The sequence below is a fragment of the Conger conger genome, chromosome 2 (genome assembly GCF_963514075.1).
Source record: "Conger conger chromosome 2, fConCon1.1, whole genome shotgun sequence".
Taxonomy (NCBI): Eukaryota; Metazoa; Chordata; class Actinopteri; order Anguilliformes; family Congridae; genus Conger; species Conger conger.
The window spans coordinates 22,589,887-22,612,302 of record NC_083761.1 but is presented as its reverse complement, the minus strand read 5'-3'; the positions used below and the strand labels follow the sequence as shown (position 1 = coordinate 22,612,302).

Below are 22,416 nucleotides of genomic sequence, written 5' to 3'. Positions count from 1 at the left end.
AGCCTTGATTCGCAGACGATGACGAGGCCTCAAAGCCTGTGCACTGCAAAAAAACGTCTGTCTTAAGGAGTGTTATTCTTGTAATGAGAAAATATTAACTTGTTTTAAGTTTTCTTACCCCGTTGGCAAAACTTGAAATGAGTAAAACTCTTGCCTCATTGTTTGTGTTATTTAGCAAAAATGCTATAGAAATGGACTTATTTTCTGGTTTATGCAGTGTGGAATTGGTTTAATTTTGTAGCCATGTAGCCAACGTAGCACTTTTGCTCGCCGTTTACTTTCTGAATCCTTCCACCCGCGCCCCCTTACTCACGGCCAGTCATACCTCTTTGTCCAGGTACGAAAGGACCGATTCCGTCTCGTTCAGGAGAGCCACGCTACACTTTCCCCTGCCGAGAGAAACCAGCTGTCAGATAAGCACAACAACTGGAAACATGGCCAATGCACACGCTAGCCAGTGTGAGAGGGAGTACAGTCAACAGAGGTAAAGAAAGACACATATTCCATTTTCAAGTTTCAACTTTATTCGCAATCCTCGACCGTAAAAAGCAACAGAATCGACAGACAAAAATCTCATTGATCAACCGCAAACGGGAGAGGACACCAAAAGCCTAATAAGGTTAGATAATGCTGCATTTATGGCATGAAAATGTGAAAGACAACATTTCATCCTGACACAGCGTTATTTAACACCCCGATGTGTGCGTGCGTTGCTTGTGTGTGTGTGAGTGTGTGTGTGAGAGAGCAGGCAAGCGAGAGAGAAACAGAGAGTTTCATATTCTAGCAGATTTCTGTATGTATGCTTTGGCGATATTTACAAGTGTATTTAATGCCAATAAAGCATTTTTTTAATTATTATTTTAATTCAACAAGGAGAGGGAGGGTGGGGAGGGGGGTGCAGAGACAGAGAGAGAGGAGATTTGTAATGAAATCCTTTGGGATTGCTCTGATCTCATATCAACACCAGCTTTTGTGTACCAAGAGCAAACTGAGATTGCTGCATGAAAGTGACAGAGGGAAGAGCGACAGAAGAATGGAAGGAGAAAGAAGAGAGGGAGTGAGAAGAGGAGGGGGGTGAAACAGGAGCAATGAAACCATGCAGTTTCTTGTTCCATGCGGTGCTCGGTCTAAAAGAGATTTTATGTCAGAGAAACGTAACATTAAGGAACAGACCACTTTTCAGTTAAAAGCATCCAGGCAATAGGGATTGGGCTAGGATTGGGCCTGGAAAGCCAGAAGCAAGCAAGACAGCCAAAGTCTGCAGATGAACTATGGAAAATTCTACATACCAAGCAATTTTCTTATAAGTCTTATAGTGTCCCTAAGAGAATTGATGCAGTTTTAAAGGCGAAGAGTGGTCACAACAAATAATGATTTGATTTAGTTTTTAATCGTTTACGGCACAAATTTCTTGACATTTAGAAACTTAATTTCCCTACTTTTGAAAGCATCTCCACCTGACAGAAGTTTTTACACATGTTTAGGACCTTTGCACAGAACTGTACCTAGAGATGAAAGACAACATTTCCGTCAATTTCTGTACGAGGCAGGCATAAAATCAGCGGTGCCAAGATCTTAGTTGGGAGAGCGCCGATGAGGTTCCGTGCACGTCAAACAGAGCGAAGCATGTTGGGGAACAGATTTGTTGGGTGGGGATGCGACGTGAGGCGTGATTAAGATGTGTACATGCGTCTTTCGCGGACTACCGCCCACGTCTGCCCGAACCACCGCCGACACACAGGCGTATTCACACACACACCAGCTGGACACAGGCTGCTCACTTTGCAGTCCAACTCTTAACAGAAATGAGACACACACACACGCACGCACGCACGCACGCATACACACACTCGCAAAAAAAAAAACAAACAAGGGGTGTTACAAGAGTAGATATTTCAGTGAATAGGGATGGAGAGGAAGATGCTAATGGTTTTCAGACAGGAAGAAGCTGAACCATTTCCAATATCTGGCCTTACAGATTCAATGTTCCCCACAAAGACCCTCTCAGCTCCTTGGGCCTGGTCAACTGAGAATGCGTCCTCAGTGCTCACCCAATACGGGGGCAGTCCAGGCATTTTGGATTGACTGGATGCACAGGAGAGTGCGGAAGAGAGAAGCGCAAGAGGTAATACAATTATGGGAGAAGAAAACAGTGGGGGGTGAAAAGAGCAGGCAGGTCGAAGAAGAGAGAAGGAGGGACTTCTCGACTCTAAACCCTTTTTATTCAGTAGTTCTGAAAACCAAAGGAGCCAAAATTATTGCCACCCGTAACAACTACTGTAAACTCAAAAATGTTAAATTAGCAATATAATTTTACTTAATTTAGTTGATCTCTGTGATTAATATTAATATCTCTGCTTGGAAGCTGAGAATTATTCTTAGGTAGGCTATGAGAGTCAGATAAGATCACAAGATCTTTGAGCAGGGCAGACAGTGTTTTGCTTTTTTTGTTTTTTAAATGCTCATTGACAAGGACCCGCTGAACATATATACATATATACACACAACTGAACGAGAAGATGGTTGGGGAAAGAATCAATGTGTCCAAGCCTGAACTGAAAGAAACAAGCCAACTGAAGAAAATGGTGACGCTGTGTGCGAACATGTATGCGAATGCGCGAATCAGCGAACAAATATTTTCAATAGCCCACTTGTAATTACGATATGCTGTTTTCATCATTGTTCAGTTATCAGTCAGGCTTGAGCAAATTAAATAAAGCCATGCCCAATTCCTTTGAAACATAGGCTAATCATGTAGAAACAGACCACAACTCATTCAACTTATTGAAAACTGGGGTGTCTTGTTTTGACATTGATGTCCATCAGCTATCTTATATACAAGTTGTTTGCAAATTAAATTAACCGAAGTGAAAAACCTAGGTGAATGAATCTTTACAGTGAACTGAATCAAAGGATTTGAGTCACGGAAGGGAACTGAAATGGGGTGCACAAATTAAAGACCAGCCCCTTGCAAGTCACCGGGACCACGAAAAGCATAGATCAAACGCCTAGTACTATGTTCTCACTCAAAGCCCTGGGAGCAATAGTTGGAACATATAGTTGGCGACTTACAAGCTAGTAAATGAAACTGACTTGGTGGGACAATGGACTCTTCAGGCTGTGTGCCTGTGTGCGCCAATGTTGTGTGGTGAATTACCTGATGTGCGTTGCCGGCAGCGACTCGTACTGCCGCGAGAGGAAGAGTTCTCTGTGCCGCAGCTGGTGCTTCTGTTTATCGCTGAGCTCCGGCTCGCTGGGGCTCTCCTTCTCCTCCTCCAGGTCCTCTGTGAGCGGGAGAGAGAGCATGCATCACACACAGCTACACGCAGAGAGCACGCATCACACACAGCTACACACAGACAGCATGTATTACACACAGCGACACGCAGACAGTATGCATCACACACAGCTACACGCAGACGGCATTCATCACACACAGCTATACAGACTGCACACATCACACACAGACAGTATGCATCACACACAGCTACACACAGACAGCATGTATTACACACAGCGACACGCAGACAGTATGCATCACACACAGCTACACGCAGACGGCATTCATCACACACAGCTATACAGACTGCACACATCACACACAGACAGTATGCATCACACACAGCTACACACAGAGAGCATGCATCACACACAGCTACACACAGAGAGCATGCATCACACACAGCTACACACAGAGAGCATGCATCACACACAGCTACACGCAGAGAGCATGCATCACATACAGCTACACACAGAGAGCATGCATCACACACAGCTATACACAGAGAGCACGCATCACATACAGCTACACACAGACGGCACGCATCACACACAGCTACACACAGAGAGCACGCATCACGCAAAACACTCACGCACCAATAACATCCCTAAACCGTAAAAATACCCCAAAAACCCAAACCGTAGAAACAAGCCACCAACACGCAAGAAACTTGCCACAAGCCTGCAAAGAGTGCGCAGCTCAGAGAACGTGCCACCAAGCAAACCGACACAGGTAGCACACCTCACACAGACCACCCTAGAAATACACAGGATGTACCACAGTACCGAGCATCCACCAAAACCACGGGCAGGGAGAAGCCTCGCGCTCCAAGCAAGGAAACGGATCTCCTTCATTAACACACTCTGCTTCATTTACAGCAGAGTCTCATTGAGACATTTCTCATTACTGTCAGCCAGTGCCAAGACAGGAAGCAGAGGGCAGCAATTACAATACAGAGATAATTACTGCCATGAAAGGCTTTCATGGATTTCCATTAGAGCAGTAATAGGCTGATATGAGAGGGCGACGTTTCGAGGCGCTCACAGCTCACGGCCTCCTACTGCAACGACATGGACTGATGAGGCCCGGGGCCCACAAATAAAGAAAGACCCCTCTCCCCAAAGAAAGGCCCTTTAGCCCCACCTTCACACTCATTCAAAATCCCACACCCACTCCTACATGCATAACTGCACAAGCCATCATACATACTGTACTCACAACTTCACACACATACACACGCATGTATGCATGCACGCACGCACGCACGCATACGCGCTAACTCACTGGCATGTTTGTCAGCCAGCTGGATGAGGCTGTGTGAGATATCTCTCCGTCTGTAGAAGCACACCACCTTGGCTTCCACATTCCCACTCGCCGTCTGAAACGGAAATGAAGACACCGTCAGAATGCCGTCAGGATGCTCCAGTGAATGTTGGCAACTTTTGCCATCCCAGACAAGACCCCCAAACCAAGCTCAGGCGCCTGCTCGTCATCTATTATCTTACATCCTCCGGCCCTCACAGTCCTACAGGAGAGAGCTACAACTAACTGGAGGAGGGGGCATATCTCTCACTGACAACAGACCGTTTCAAACTGTGTTTTATCAGCAGCGGACATGACGTCAGTGCTCCTAGAACTTTGGGAGGTAGAGTGTTTTGTTTATAAGCTTGCTTACAAATAACTTAGAGGCAATGTTATCAATTAAAAAGTCTGAATAAACATTTGGGCTGTATTGTACAGTGGTAGATTGTTCCCTGCGACCTGAAACAAATTTACTGTTGGAAATAAAAGTTGGTTTGCTCAAGAAACAGACTTACAGTGCTACTATTTTATACCGGTGTAGCTAGCAAGCCAATTTCCCTCTAAAACACAACTGATTGTGGTATTACCCTTTAAACTGGTGGTCGCAACATATTTTCATTCAGTTTATCAATTGAGTAATCAATTGGCAATTGGCACAGTTTGTTCGCGTCATGTAAAATACGGAAAATAAAGGTGAATTCAATACAGAAATAACAGTTTTAATCACAACGCATCATTTAAAAAAATGCACTTTCAGCACAGCCTGCAATAAAAGCTCCCATTTGAAAAGATGGGAAAAACGAATGATCGAAGTCCACAAAATATAGGTCCTGGCATGGAGACTACTAAATTACACTGGGGGTAGATATCACAAAGCAGTATCAGTAGCTGGGTAAATTGACTAAATACAAATTGGAAAAGCTGTTCTTAGTTTAGTGCATACTTTAGTCCACCTGAAATAAACACTGTGACAAGCCTAGCTAAGTCAGAAGTGCCGGAGAGGGCTGCAACTACCACAGTGCATCAACACGATTGGATAACCAACTACAAACAGTGGATTCCAGGGTCTGTAGCACAAGAATTCAAATCATTACTGGTTACTTTACATTTTGAATTTTATAGTTAGTCAACGTTAACCAACTAGACAAGCTATATAAATAAATATGATGTTCTTTAAACAACAGGAATGTTAGCAAACTAGCTAGGTCACTTTGACACTTATTGACTTGACCGAACAGCTAGTTACTCCTATTCATATGCAAGCACATTAGAAATAAGCCTCTTAATTAACCTAGTTCATAAGTACCAAAGACACCATGGTGAAGTAAGCCAACTTCATAAAGTGTTGCCAACTAAGCTAATCGTGATAGCTAAAAGCAATTTAACTAACAGCTACACTAACTTGCATTACTTTACATTACTTAAAAGCTCTCTCTGCTCTCTCGTACTCTTTAATGCACAGCTCTATATGACTACAATGTTAGATATGACGATGAGTAAACTTAGCCGGTGGCAAAGATAGTTAAAGTAAGATAAATGGATATTTTAAAACCAACAAGTAATTGAGTATTGTTGCTCCTCAGTAATGGGACGACTAAAAAAAACTTTAGTCTTTGAAACTGTCTATAAGCACCTAGAACTGGAAGGAGATCATTTATATCCACCCAACTGTAGATTGAGGCAAAGCGGTAAATGCTGATGGCTCATTGTTGGCTAATCACAGCGCAAGCTGAGGCTCCAACCTATGACATACTGAGACTGCTCAGTGAATTCCTTTTTATTAGAATTCAATTTATTTATTTCAAGAACTCTGCAGGACGGAGAATATTTTTAAGAACTTTTACCAGACCATTATATTACATTATATTCCAATCAGTTCCCAGATGCTCTCATCCAGAGCAACTAAAAAAAGCAGAGAACATAAGTGTTTGTCTGAGGAATACAAATGTGCAACATCAACAAGAAAGCACATTTAAAATCAATAAGTGCACAGTTTCACTGTACAAATCAACAATTAGTGCTGTAAACAAAAGTAAATACCACTACTTGGCTAAGCCTTACACTGGTATACTATAATCAGTATACCAGACTCATTAAAAGCCTAAATGGAGAATAAATGTTCATTGCGGATATTTAATACCATGAACAGCCATAATTACCTGATTGGAGAACATAAAAACAAACACTCTACACTTACGACCACTGCATTACACATTAAAATTATTATTTTTTTAGATGTAGGATTAAAAAAAGCACTGTGCAACTGTGCTGCTGGCCTCCCAAAATCTAAATGACAAAATTGGACAAAAATAAATAAATAAAAATGAACTATTTCAGAGTAAAAGTGGACATTGCTCTATATGGATTCATTTCAGTCAGATCAGTCCAAACCATTAAAAGACTCAAGTGAGTTCAACTGAATTTGTGTCATCAAGTAGGAGTAATGCTGGGCTGGGAGGGTACAAACAGCCGCACAAAGTAACACCGCACACTGTACTGCAGGGCTCTCCCAGACCACCTGAGTGTACAAGTCAGTGTGTGATTATCCCACCAGGTAAATGGCAATATACAAATGCTGCATAGCGCACATGATTTTTCTCCTGACCCATTTAATTACCACATCTGGAGCAATGAGTGGTTTTCATGCCCAAGCACTCACTCAATTTCTAGTTCTCTCCAGTGTTCAGGGCGAAGCCAGACGCCTTTCATTGTGGCCGCAGGGAGCAGAGCATGAGCTCCTCCAATTAATTTTACTGCATGTTTTTATGACACATTTTGAATGCAGAAAAACCCTGAGGCTATATTAAAGACCGACTGGCTGTTGGATTGGATGGACAATCATGGAGATGAGCAGATTGGTTTAATCGTGATATGGTCATGCCTGAATTGGAGACACTTAGATGACGCAGGGCGTGTGTGTGTTTGGGGAAGGTGGGGGGGAAAGGCATATTCTGATGGCTTAAAGCAAGGAACTGATGTACAAAATGTAAAAAATGAATACACTGTTTACATGTTGGCCTTACTGTTGAGACGCAATAGGTGGAAACAGAAACTATATCCTTTACTTTAACGTGCAGAGATTTACTCTCTTTAATAATTGGGTGAATTAAAATGACAATTTTGAATAGTTCTACAGAAAGGCGTGGGGTTTTTTTTGTTATATTGTCTCAGAACCGAGTTCTTGAGCAAAAACAGAAATTAATACTATGGAGAAAGTAGCAATGGTGTTGAACGCAGCAGGTGATTTAAGAACAAGATTAATCTCTTTTCTGAAAACACACCAGCAGGATAAATTCTGTTTAATCTACTCACACAATAAAAACCTCTTATTAACCTTAACCATCCTCTTGACTCGGTGAGGCAGCAACATGTCTACACCCTTCACCCTTATAAGCACGCTCATGAAAGTTTTAGTAGTGTCAACAGGTTTGGGGTTAAAAAAAAAAAGTCCTGTGATGGAAATATCAAGGTGCTCTGATAAGGAAGTATGAGATTAAAAAAATAAATAATAGGAGTATGTGGTAAGGGTAAACACCACGATTATTAGAGACATAGGTGTACTCTCACTTGTCTGTTGTCATGGAGACAACAGCTGAGGCAACCTGACATCTGTCGGCTGATATCAGATTTCTCAGTCTAAATTTTTACTGCCATATACGATATGCCAAACATCGCAGCTAGTGTCATCACTGAGCTTCATTAAAATGGAAATCCTCAAAGCAAGCCTCGGGTTAGTTCAGAGTATTTTTTGAGAGTTTTACACCTTGGTGGCAATCGCAAAGTAATTTTACTGGATCTTCCGTGCTTGTGCAAAGATGGTTTTAAATTGCTATTTGCAAGGGCCAGGATGAAAGTGTTGCATGAAAGAGAGGCACAACATTAGTGAGTTTACTACTGATGATAAAAATGGAAAAATTTAAATTATGTAAAGAACCTCATTACCTCAACTTCTCTGAGATAGCCAAGAAAAACAAGTAAAAGTCAATGGCTGTGAAAGTTTAATAAATTAACAGTGAAAATTGTACTGAACTTTCAACTATACTTGCGTCTTCTTCACACAGTCCAGAGGGAATGAGCCGCAGCATTCATTCACGGGTTATCTTATTACTGATGATCAATGGTAAGAGCTGCTCAGGAGGTAAGAGCAGTCATCTGGCAGTCGGAGGGTTGCCATCTTAATCCCCCGCCCTGGGAGTGTTGAAGTGTCCCTGAGCAAGACCCCCAAATTGCTCCTGCATGGCAGCCTATCACTGTGGGTGTGTGGGTGTGATTGTGTGAATAAGAGGCATGCATTGTAAAACACTTTGGATAAAAGTTAGATAAATGCAGTCTATTTACCATCGAATGCCAAATTGCCAGTACCTCCCCGTTTTGCATTGTAGAACCAGATCGAAATACTCGCCTCCTGGTTTTATGCCTCGGGCGTCCAGTCAAGTTGCAGTTTACATCCCTGTCATCCCAATAACTAATTTGATGAATCCACAACAAGTAGAGCTTAATGTAGTTTTATATATTCTATTAAAGTATTCATGTGCTGTTTCTTTGTCATTTGTTGCATATAAAGTAAACAACATTAAATATTGAATAAAATAATTACAACCTGAATATTTAGTTAAAGGCAGAGTAGTGGAATGATGAGACAAAGTAAAATGTTATAAAATATTTTTTTAGCAAATTGCATGAATTTATTTCATTTGCTCCATCATTTTTTTTCTGTCAAACCAACAACAAAATGTTTGATACTAACTAAAATATCAACTAAAGATTACATCAGCAAACAAAATAACCCAAGATAGTTTCCTCAACTACAGTGGTAAGCAAAACATTAGGATGTCAGTGAAGTTGACCTTTGACCTTTTGGATATAAAATGTCAATCACTTCATAATTTCTTAACCTATTAAACATTTGTGTTGAATTTTGTCATAATTAGTGTATGAATTATTGAGTTATGGCCAAAAACGTATTTTGTGAGGTCACAGCGACCGTGACCATAAGACTATCAAATTCTAGTCCGTTCATCTTTGAGTCCAAGTGGGGGTTTGTGACAAATTTGAAGAACTTCCCTTAAGGCGTTCCTGAGATAGTGTTCACAATGATGGGACGGACAGATGGACAGACGGACAACGGACAGATTAACAACCTGAAAACATGGCTCTCGCCAGCGGGGAGGCATAAAAATGAAAACTGCAAACAAGTTTCCACCTACATGAAAGAAACAGATAATTTGGTGCAGTGCTATTTTGACCGTTTAACTGTATAAAATGTAATATTTAAATTTTTCTCAGATGTCTTTCTGAATGATTCTGGTGGCACTTTTCCATACAGGTGCCAAACTTTCACTTACTGTTCCTTGGGCTCTGTGTTTCCCACAGATTTGTAATATATATTTTTTAAATTAGTAATTTGGGAGACAATAAGGCAATTCACTACGTGTCAAAAATGTTTTATTAAATTTTTTTTTCTGTTTATTTCAACCGGTCAAACAGGTCATAAAATCTTAACATAATAGGAGGGTTAATGTACAGCGTCTGTGAGACATGCATGTTGAGTCATCATATTGGCCATAATCTTTGCTTATGAGCAGATACTGATAAGTCTGCTTTAAAGGAGCACTATCACGCCCGTTTCAGTTTAGCTTATTTGGATTAAATGCTTAAATTATGTGTGCATGCCTTTTAAAAATCATTGCCAGTGTAGCGGTTTCCAAAATATGGGGCAAAACTTCTAAGGGCAAACACGTCCAGTGATGTCAGCCTGCCATCTCCAGCCTGTGTTTCCCAGAAGGTAACAGGTGCTCAAACCCCAGCCTTGAACGCAGAGACTGGTTTATTGACGGCCACCCATCCAGACGATCATATATAATGTTAGCATACAAATATCACTTTGAAAGAGAGCATGGTCGTGGAGAAAAGACGCTCTCCCATGCTGGGTTTGTCTCCGCATGTTATGAAATAAGGAACCGTTGTTGCTAAAACATTGGTGTAGTAAAATAGTGTATACATATAGAACTGTTAGCTTAATTGCTTTCACTGTTAAAAATGAAATGAACACACTCTGACCGCCCGTTTTAAGGGATTAAACAGGATTCCTAAGTATTTAGTATCATAATGACTTATTATCATTATTACGGCAATGTTAGGTCTATTTTGGTGTATATGTCACTGCAAATGTCATTAAGCGTGCAGTTCCATTAACAAAGCCTATGGTTAAAAGAAAGGACCATGTTTAAAATTCAAATAAAAGATTAATCCCGTAAAATTGCATCAGGCTATTATAATGCCATTTTCAGCCAGTTTTTTTAAATGTTATTTTCCATCCAATTTTCACCCATTTAATGCAACGTTAATAAAACGTTGTTTCTGACTGTGAATGTTCTCACATCCCAAAGTCCAGTGGATGACCAAGACTGGCTGAAGGTCCGTGTCATCTTGTGAGCTGATCATATTTAAAGGGAATTTGCATCACTAATTTCTCATAGTTATCAAAGTTGGATGGCACCTTTTTAATAAGAGATTTTATCACAATACTAGCATAAGCAATTTTTCTTGGGCTGATTTAGATTTCACAACATCAAGCTCCTGACACAGTGACAGTCAGCCTAGCATCCTAAATAAGTGTCTTATATCACACTTTATAGCCTTTAGGCAGGTGATATTCTTGGTTATGTCACATTTGGTATAATGCATTGCATAAGTAGGTGTTGTCTCCGTTTATGAAATATGGCATTTGCTTATGTATGGTTTATGAAGCCTTTCTAAGCAACACTTCCTTTAAAGTGATAAAGAATTATAAAAACTATAAATTTAAGAACAATCATTCCTAGTGACAAGAAAAAGCACATTACAACAATGTAGTAGTTAATGTGAGGCACTAGCCTCCAGCAATGTAGGCAGGCTCCTAAATCTATTCTTATTAGAGTTTTAGCAATTCTAATATCACTCTGGCCAATCAAACACCAATACTGAGATTAAAAATGCAGGTCCAATACCACCTCTGTTGCGAAACAGATTTATACTGCAGTAATATAGCTGCAAGCAGCAATAAAGAATACAGCCCCAGTATAATGGACATGAATGAAGGTGTATTGTTTTCCAAGCTTAAGGTCTTTGGAATGAAGTGAATTCCACGTTTGTCATGTGCAGCTCATAAAATAACTTCTCTGCTGGAAAATCAGTGAACACACAAACTTCACCCACTGCCTTAACACTATTTTGAAGAAACTTTTTTTGCTGCCTGTTCACAAATTGAACACTTAAAACACAATTTAACATTTCATCGGATTTATATAATATTCAGCAATCCATTCCTTTTAACAGCTTTGTCATTTTCAGGTATTGACACCATTCTCATTGTATCTTGTTCATGACGTTGCGCCCTTTCATTCAGAACAAATTGTGGATTTAATTGGTGACATTTTTTTACATTAAAATAGCACTGTGTTGATGCACACAAAGTTGGAGAATGATTAACGGAATTATTTCCACCCTTAACCCATTATGTACTAAGGCACCCTATGGAAAGGCCATAGAAAGGCAGAGGAATCACAATGCATTTCAGAGGTAATGTGTCTTGAAAAACGGTCATATGACCAAATACAACACTGGCATCACATCTGTCTGTTAAGGGAGATGTAACGTGCAGGTTGCATCTGCCCATATGGGGTTGAAAAAGAGAGGGAAAAAAGACTGCATATAATAATCTATATGGGAAAGAACACTACATACATTTATTTCAATACATTTCCTATCATTTTTTTATTTTTTATTAAGCAAACATATTTTCTCTTACAAACATAGCCTAGGTGTGAAAATGATTGCTACCCCTAACAAATATTGTAAATAAAATTAAAGTGAAATTAGCAATACAGTTTTACCTAATTTAGTTAATCTCAGTCTAAAGGAACTATGATAAAAATGAGGAAACATGCAGTCAGTCCCTTTGTCATCCATCAGCAATGGAAAAGGCAAAGAACTGTTCATTCAGAAGAGACAGATGGTAATTCACCGTCACAAGATTGGTAATGGGTACAAAAAAAAAAGCAGTTAGACATACCACTTAGCACTGTAAGGGCAATAATAAAAAATATGTAAAACATATGGAATGGTTGCAAACTTGCCAGGAAGAGGACGTTTTCCGCACGAATGCTGAGGAAGATGGTGAGGGAGGCCATAAAAAAACCCAAGGATCACAGGCTGCGTTCAGAATGGCTCAGTCATCCATCCCGCCCTATCCACTACATAGGCAAATTTTCACAGAGCACTGGATAGAGATTCAGTGGTGGAAAAAAATGATGATTCTAGACACAATAGATTATGAGCAGGTTACTTAGCAACGTGCAACGTTTGTGTGACAGCTGTCAGTGGCTTCGAGAGCAAGCAAGTAACTGTTTTTTTTGGGGGGGAATTATTTCTCTGTGATGAATAACTAATAAACAAGTAAACAAAATATTGTGGTAGCTAGTGTGGCCAGCCTCACATTTGTAGAGCAGCACAGCAGGCTCAGCCATTGCCATCTTGACAACAAAATCTCACCAGTAGTGAACATCGTTTGTATCCTACATATTGCAGTGTATTGTGGGGAATATCAAGTTAAATATTTAGGGAGTAAAGTTTGATACCCTACAAAATGGCCAATCCCCTAAATGGTTCACTATATTGTGCATAAGGAGCCATTCCAAACACAGCCATTAGTTGCATCTTGGGGTCACCAAGTCTCAAAAAAACCCTTAATATAAGGGTGGATCCTCAATACCAACAAATATTTAGAAGGGTGGCACGAAGACAGCCCTTACAGAGCACAATAAACAAAACCAAGCATCTTCAGTTTGCCAAACCTCATTGGAATTATCACTGGAAGAAAGTGCTATGGTCAGATAAAAAGAATTATGTTTATACACCATTGACATGTTTGGCAGCAGAAGAGGAATGCACTGCATGCCTACTGTCAAAAAGGGAGGCGAGTCATTGATGTTTTGGAGATTTTTCAGCCAGTGGTCCAGGGGAACTATTTAAGATCAATAACATAATAAATTCAGCAAAGCACCAGGAAATTTCAGCGGTACATTAAATGAAGTAAAGGGCTTGACACTGACCTGTTACTTTGTGTGAATGTTTTCTAAGATTGAACAATATACCTCAGGCCCCTTCTCCCCCCAAAAAAGAACTGTAATGAATCAGAATAGAGGCAAACTCTATGTACTTTGTTTTACATCGTTGGACCTCAGTTGTCTGAAATTATGTGCAACAGACAATGCTTAAAAATGCAGTGAGTAAATACAGCATACGGTTGATTCCTGCTTTTTGAAAATATATTTTTCTTCAGTGGCGTATCGCAAAATCACCTGTATACTTATCATGATACTTTGCCCACAATATGTTAGTATCGTGAGTTACTCTGTGACTCCCACGTTTCACCTTACCAACTACGTGGTTGAAGATGCAACACTTTTTGGTCACTTTCTGGCCAGATCCAAATTTGCCCTCGGATCATTTTTGAATAAATTATCTATTTCTATTAGCATTTATGAAAGACCATAACGTTTTGCGGAGCAGTACTATGAAAATTGGGAGTTGGTGGAGAATCTGAAACTAAACAGAAAATTCTTTTAGACATCAGGTTTTCAGATTTTTCCCTGCTTTAATGGCCCCACTAGCCAATCTAGAATAACACATCCAATGAGGTCCATATTTTGGATGTTATTTATTGAATGGAGTGGTCAGTGATTTCACAGAATGACCCCTTGTTAGAATTCATGCCACGCACAATGAAATTTAGTTCAACTGTATTTCAAGTGGTTTGTTTTTCCTCAATTTGCCCACATAACACATTTCATGTAGCCCTTCATAGGTGACTCAGTCAAGTGTTATGTTTGAAGATGCTAGAACATCGGCATTTGCCAACATCTTTCCGATCATGGAATAGGATTTTATCGTCATCTTATTTTACATAATGTAGGGTATATTGATAATAAGTACCATGGCTACACTTGTCACATAGGGCATGGAAAATAGTAATTCACATTTACTGTGTACTGATGTGTTCTAGGTTAATGTAAAATTTCCCTTGGAGTGCTCATAAATAGTAACATATGTAAAATTCCCATTCCCATGCAAAAGCTGATTACGCTCTTTAGTAGGTGTGTGAACGGTTAAAACATTTAAATTTAAGAAAAACTGTCGGCATGAAAGAAAAATCATTAGACTAGGAGACTATAGTTATCTACCAGAAAGTGAAATTCCTCGCCTTAAAAGGACCAGATTAATCATGTCAACACCACGATTGCCCTGCACTATATAAAATAAAATGCATACTGTTACATAAAAGCCAAATTGTATAGAATAGACCAGTCGCCTATGGAAGGCTATTCCCTTGGATTCCCTGCCTAAAATAGACCAGACTTAATGGGTCGCCACCACGACACAGTGTCATCATGTTATATCACGCAAACATTGGTCATTTACATGAAAGCGGAATTTTGAGCGCACAACCCTGTCTGTAACAAGTTCTCAACAGCAGCAGATTGGGCACATTTCATGTTTCACGTTTACAAAAACCAATGATTTGTCACATTTGTCTACTCTTTATAGAGAAAATGTATAAGAGTGAATTACACGTATTTGTACCACAGTGTAACAACGCTTCTGCATTATCTCAAACCATCATAAGAAACCAATTTATACGCTTTATAATGGACAAAAAGATGATTAAAAATTGGGGAAATGTAGCCTGATCTGACAAATCCTCATTTCTGTTGGAAAATGCAGATGGTAGGGACAGCATTTTCTATCGATCCATCCCACAGCATTATCCCACACCCTATACCACTTAACAATGAACACGTCTTCCAAGCCCCTTCAACCGGGTTAGAGCAAGCTTTATGAGGTTTGTATTCACTCATGTTACCCAATAATACAGCCAGCTAGGCAACAACTGAATATGATTCAAAACAAAGCCTGAACTATAAACCTTTAGACTAGCTGTCTTTTTGTTTAGAACAGCTCTTCATGCGTGTTTTACTAGTTACAGATTTGATGCTTTTTTTTGGAAGAAACTATGCACTTGTAAGTCGCTTTGGATTAAAAGCTGCCAAAACTGTAAATGTAAGCCAGGGATGGGCATTTTCAGTATTTTCATGTTTTGGCTAACTGCCAACATTTAACCGATTAAAAAACTGTTCTTAGAAAAGAACACCAGTTTTTCCACGTGTATGGCTTGTCCACTATTGCTCAAGGACACTAGCTTGAGTTTTAATTTTACAATTGATTAGTTATTCAACGGTGGCACGGATGGTGCAGTGGGTAGCACTGCCGCCTCACAGCAAGGAGGTCCTGGGTTCGAATACCCGTCGGCCAGGGCCTCTCTGTGCGGAGTTTGCATGTTCTCCCTGTGTCGGCGTGGGTTCCCTCCGGGTACTCCGGTTTCCTCCCACAGTCCAAAGACATGCAGGTTAGGTTGATTGGAGAGTCTAAATTGCCCATGTGTGTGAGTGAATGGTGTGTGTGCCCTGCGATGGACTGGCGACCTGTCCAGGGTGTATTCCTGCCTTTCGCCCAATGTATGCTGGGATAGGCTCCAGCCCCCCTGCGACCCTGTTCAGGATAAGCGGGTTAAGATAATGGATGGATGGATGGATGGATGGATGGATGGATGGATAGTTATTCAACTCCCAGCCACGGTCCGCAATCGCAAAATCCTATCTAGTTGTTTGGCTTGAAAGCTGGCAAGACCACTTTTCGAACTGAACTTGTTGGAACACTGCATGACAGTATATTCTGGCTCTAACAATTCCATGGGTTCAAAAAAGCCTTTATTTAGCTTAACAAAATTAAGAGTCGTAATTATACAAGTGAGGTGCTGTGCAATGTGCTTCTTTCTGGTTGAATCAATCGCATTTAACTTGCGTTTGAGGATCGCTATCGTTTTCCTTCATCTAGAGATTTGTCATGGTGCATTTGCTGCACATTATATTATGTAGTTGTTGAACCTAAGTTTGATGCAACATATTTACACTGAAATTTTTACAGATTATCCTCTTCAAAATGTTGCTTGCCATAGCCTACTCCACTGCGTTTTCGAGTCTGTAGTGCCACAATCATTTTAATTTGGCTAGTATGAAATTCTACGACCCCAAAAAATATCTATAATTATTATAGCTACTGCTATAATGCAGGATTTTTTTTTTTTTTGAAGGCATTAACCGGTGAAGACATTGCCCATTGTGGTCAAGTGTCCATTTCGGTTAACCGGTTAATCGATGCCCATCCCTAATATAAACGTACTTTTGCAATATTTCATTTTCTTGGTTATGATGCAATTTATTTGAATACATAAAAATGCCATACTTTCAAAGCACATGTGCAATAGTGTCTTTGTTTTTATATTTATTTAAATAGTTTTTGTAACAAACATATTGCAGAGAGAGATCAAAATTATATATGGGTGATTGCGAAAAATTATAAGTGCTACTGAAGAGCCGTTTGGGAGCCAAAAGAACCAGCTCTTATTGAAGAACAGATCTGACTCATTGAAAGGAGCCAGAATGGCCATCACTAGGACTAGACAGAGCACATCATGCACTGTAGATTAATCATGACAGATGATATTATCAATGCCAGTAGCTAAATGTACATAAAAAATTAAAAAAAATAAAAAGAGTTCTGCAGAAACATCCTGCGTATCAATTTCTGGGAACTGGACTTCATGAGAGGGTTCATGAGAAGTTGTTTTTGTGCGTTTTCCAGAAAATATAATGCACTGAATGCATCTTTTCAATTCACTTCATTCTGTTTCTCTTGAGGAGACAGATCTGGCAGTGTTGGTTTCACACCGTTTTGACAAATGGCTCAAGGCTTTTTACAGTGCCCCCTTCAAGACTTTTTGTGTCAAAATTGATCAGAGAGTCTGGCTTTGGGTCCTCTACATACCTGCCAATTCCCCAAAAAAACAACAAACATTTTAAAGACTTGTGGCCATTTTTCAGGAAAAGAGAAGAAGGCTGAATCATAATAGAAATAACAATAGGGTTCATTGCACCCTAATTAGCTATAATAACAGCAACACTCCGCCATCATGAATTAGCCGGATAAACAGCATGAACATAATTAACAGTACCTTATTAAGCTCCTCTATTCGTCGAATAAGATAGGGGTTACTGGAGGAATTCTCAAAGAAGACATAATCTATAACAGGAGAGAGAGAGAGAGAGAGAGAGAGAGAGAGAGAGAGAGAGAGAGGGAGGGGGAGAGGGGGAGAGAAAGAGAGAGAGAGAGAGAGAGAGAGAGATCAGCATTTGTTTTTTTTTCATTATTAGTTACACAATACATCCAAGCAAATGCAAACTCAGAACAAAAATGATATGGACACATAAGTCATTATAGCTTCAGAACCATTCATTGAAAAAAGCTAGATCTAGTGTCCCCTTAATCCTTTATACAAGAAAATAAGTATTCTACATTCACTGAATATACATTCATTTTAATTGGTTTTAGCAAAATGATGTTGCAGAGATACAGTGCAGTCGACCAGACATTTTTGGTTTAAATTTAAGGCAAACGTTGCCGTTCAGCTATCCAACAAGGAACTGGTCAAAATTGCAGGACACGGATGATCTGGAAAGTTTAACTGACCCTGAGAGACATGTCGGTATAATACCTGTGCAGGCCTGTGCACAAAACTAAAGATTCATAAACCAGTGCCAATAAAGCACCATGCTGCACCGCTCTACATGACCAAACTTGCATAAGCATGGAACCAATACCTCCTCTGTGTAACTTGAAATCATGTCATTCATGCCATATGTTCTCATTCAAACCAGAAAGTGATTTTGACTCATAATTTGGCGCCCATAAGAAGCCAAGGGAATGCAAGTAAACAAACAACAATAGTGGATTGTTGAGCAGCGTTCGGCGTTTTCTTGCTAATTTTGTTATGAGGGGAGATAAACCGTCGGTGATTTTAATCAGACTAGGTTTCACTGGGTGTGTAGGCCTACTTTGTGGGAGGGGTGACGTTAGGTTCTGACATAATCAGCTGATAACAACATTCAGGTTACATAATATTGTGCTATACATCATCTTCGACAAACAGTAAGAAGACGATACAATGATATATTAATGTATCATCTGTAGAACAGTATGCTCATTTATAACCGTTATGCTATAGAAATCGATAAATCGCATCAATCATTACCGCAATATAACCCAATAACCTTTTTGTTATTGTTAGCCGGATATTAGCTATTAATCTCTTTTGGTCTAACTATTTAAATCTACACTACATACGCTTAGCTTTAGATACACCTACTCTCAAGTGTGGCAGTTCTTCAAGTTTCAAAAAGGTAGGCTAAATTAACGTGATGACAATTGCACAGCCAGTCATGTGACTTTACTGTAAGATGATGGGTGGTTGGTCGGCTAGCTAATACGCTAACGTTAGCAGTTAAATGTTCAGCAGTTCCAACCCAAAAATTTTTATTAATGTTAAGTGTGTGCAAAAAACGTTCAGTTTATTAGATTGGCTAGCAAGCTATCACGTATTGACAATTATTGATTCGATGCGAGTTACTGGAGGTGTATGCATTTACGTGCGTTTTTCATCACAGAACACTTCAAAGCCTTTTCTGAGATGATTGGCTAGTTTGTTGCCAGCAAGCTAAGCTATAAAAAAAACCGACTGTTTGGTTGTTTCATCTCAGTATGGAAAATGTATATTTGGTGCATCCTGTAAACAGAGTCTGTGTTCTGAATGCCACTTATTCGGAAACAAATACGTTCGGGATAGAGTATGCCAATCAAAAATCATACCGGGCAATTTCTACCCAGATAGCAAGTGACTCCGGACCGGATCTGTGCAGGTACCGGCTGACTTCGGGCCAGAATCCGGGAAGATCCGACCCGGAGTCGCTTGCTCTCTGGGTAGGCCCACGAGCTTAGCTAACCACGGTGAGACTAGACGCCAAGCAAGCATTGCTTTGGTACAGGTTCGCTAACGTTAGCTTGCTAGCAAACTGAACCAGGCGTTGTAGCTAACCTGTGCCATGTAACAGATGCCTGAATATGGAAAATAAATACTGGATTATTGACTAAATTGGCACAAAGATTATGGTACAATTGATATATGTAACAATATCAATAACGAACAAATAACGTCAAAAAATAAATAGGCTATTCAATGTAGTTCTTTAGGTAACGGGTTTACCCATTACATTAGCCAGCTGTTTCGGCGAATGATGGCTTCACATTACGTTAACATTAGCTACTGTAGTTTTGAGGCCCAACGCACATTTTAATCGCAAATCATCTGTTAAATTCCGCTGCACTCCGAACTCAACAAAAGACTCGTTCGCACAATTGACTGTAAACCGTCGCTTTAACATCGGTGACCAATTAAAAACCAATGCACAGCTAGTTAGCAAGATATTCGCTGTGCTTCGTAATGGCACTTCTTGCAATTCAAAAATCTGGAATGACATACCTCCGACCCGGTACATGTTGGCCGCCATTTCTGCCCTCTTGGAGTGTTAAAAACAAAGCAAAGTACAAAACTAAATTAAAATAATAAATAAATAATCTGGTAAAATATGTATGTTCCTAATCCCTGTAAAACTCACTTGGCTATAACGTTAAATTGGTTGGCGAGGGGGGGGTGAACCAGGAGTTGAGCGGGAGATATTTAATGCGCCCCCCTCCCTGCATTCAGAGTACAATAAAAAGCAAGCAACTTGCACGCGAAAACCCTTCAGATCAACCAGGGTTGTTTCCTGGTGGGGGTGGAGGAACGAAAGGGGATGGAGAAGACGAATACACACTTACGCGCACGTCTGAACGCACAAGCACGCATACGCAATTCACGCACACACACACACACACACACACACCTTAATGAAATTGTAATTGTACAAGGCAATTTCGCTTCCTATGCTGTAGCGGATTTATCAGGAGAAAACGTACCTACATAACCCAAAAGACATAGGCTGCACAACATGCATTATTAATGGTTAGTTTTGGAAAGAAGTGTATTTTTTTCCAAGTGTTAGGCTATGTCAAATTCTTCCAAGTAACTCCAGGTCAGCTGTTCGATTCGCACCACCAAAACCTTGCCGCCGGAAATAGTCGTACAAATGTAAATATATTATGTACACACTTGCTGTCATTATGCTTTGGGTGGGTGCGGTATTACACGGGCAGTTTTTCTATTCGAATTCCATGCGTTCTTTATGTTTGCAACTCATGTATTGCATTGTATGCATTCGTGTAATATAGTCACGTGTAGTATTCAGTCATTATTATTTGGCGCAAGAGGCTTTGGAAACAATGATGCACCATTACGGATGATATACATATGAATTAAATGCGCTACTAGCCCAACACAGAGGACAGTATTGTCTTTTTATGTTCTTCATAAATATGAAAACGTAACATTCCCTGACCGGGAATCGAACCCGGGCCGCGGCGGTGAGAGCGCCGAATCCTAACCACTAGACCACCAGGGAAAGCTGAGAGGCTAGCCACTGACGTTCCATGTGATGCTACTATATCTTGATATAATATACTCAGTTATTTAGAATACACTATACTTATTTAAATTCTGTTATTTAAAGAGTTGCAACACTGAGCATAAACAAATAGTTCACATGTGATATTGCGATAGTAAACGCGGTCCCTGATGCATCCTTAGACTATTGTCCGGTTTATGGACAGTAACCTATGAAGTTAAACTACCATCCGCAGAGTAGCGTTTAAGTCGCCTATCCGATAGTACATCCAGTAAAACGCATTAGTGCGTCGCGTAAACGAGAAGATGATTACAGCAGGGGTCTTTTTACCCAAACCATCTGCGCAGAGCAGCAATCGTGCCGCGCATAGGCTCCCGCAGTTAAAAAGTTTCCATCCCTAGCAACAAGGAGCTCGGAATTTGGCACTGTAGTTTTAACACGTAACTGGCAGTCCCGAAGTTTCAATGTTCATGTGTTTTCACATTGGAACCGCATGGCAAACACAGTTAGTGAAATAGCCGAATTAATTTTAAAATTAGAAATGAGATGGAATCTTGTTAGATGTTCATTGTACAAGTGCACGCGTTGATCGATTGATGAAAAGCTGCATCATTTAAGGCACCTTCAAGTTTCAAGTTCCAAGGTGCCAAAAATCATATAACGGAGTTAGGGATTAAATAATCGTTAAAATCATTGCTATGCAAAGTAATGTATTCTTTCTTTAAAATGAAATGCCGATGATATTATTTATTTTATGATTTAAGCGTAAATTGATTGATTTTGCTTGCTCACGTATATGCTATAAATATAAAACTAAAATAGCTTAGTATGCTTATAATGATTTAGGGCAAGACATGTTTAAACATTATGGAACCGATAAAACGATGTAAAGCATGCTACATACCACGCGAGTACCTTTTTCCAAGGTGCGTAAAGATAAGCGCAAAATCAGCCACTTCCCACAACACAGTGATGATTGGAGGGGTGTTTCTGTGTGACATCACTGGAGGGAACTGCCCTCTCTAGCTGGAGCTCTGAGTTGGACAAAGAGTGAGCAGAGCTACAACCCAGACGTACAGTATGAGCGGAAAACCCGCTATGTGACGACAGTGCTGTGTGGCTGGTTGGAAAGTGCCTCTCTTGGACCTGTAAATGTTGCGTTACTTCTCACGAACGGAACCAGTGATCACGGCATCTTGGGAAGCACACATGGGTAACCTGAAACTGAACTTGGAGAGGGGGTGCGTTATGGTTATTTGCACATCGATATACAAGAGTCCCCTCTGTTTCTGCTTTGCGTAAATCACCGTGGGGGCGTTCAGGACACATGACAGCTCCAAA

The 22,416-nt window shown here is 40.1% G+C and overlaps 1 protein-coding gene and 1 non-coding gene across 3 annotated transcripts in view; both read right to left on the bottom strand.

The window, feature by feature from the left end:
* The window catches only part of LOC133121465 (metastasis-associated protein MTA3-like), a 57,035-nt gene extending 36,673 nt beyond the window's left edge, over positions 1 to 20,362 (bottom strand). The window contains exons 1-6 of one of the 2 annotated variants that reach the window (XM_061230635.1): positions 20,191 to 20,362; positions 20,055 to 20,091; positions 17,694 to 17,761; positions 4,565 to 4,658; positions 3,158 to 3,284; positions 326 to 389 (exon numbers count right to left, since the gene is read on the bottom strand). In XM_061230635.1, the coding sequence (XP_061086619.1) occupies positions 326 to 389; positions 3,158 to 3,284; positions 4,565 to 4,658; positions 17,694 to 17,761; positions 20,055 to 20,082 (381 nt within the window). In that variant the 5' untranslated portion in view covers positions 20,083 to 20,091; positions 20,191 to 20,362. Of the gene's footprint in view, positions 1 to 325; positions 390 to 3,157; positions 3,285 to 4,564; positions 4,659 to 17,693; positions 17,762 to 20,054 lie in introns of both variants that reach the window. The other variant, XM_061230634.1, reaches the window with a different exon arrangement.
* A 638-nt stretch (positions 20,363 to 21,000) lies between these two features.
* trnae-cuc (transfer RNA glutamic acid (anticodon CUC)) lies at positions 21,001 to 21,072 on the bottom strand. The gene has a single exon. It is a non-coding gene; the product is annotated as a tRNA-Glu (tRNA).
* Between the last annotated feature and the right edge of the window lie 1,344 nt (positions 21,073 to 22,416).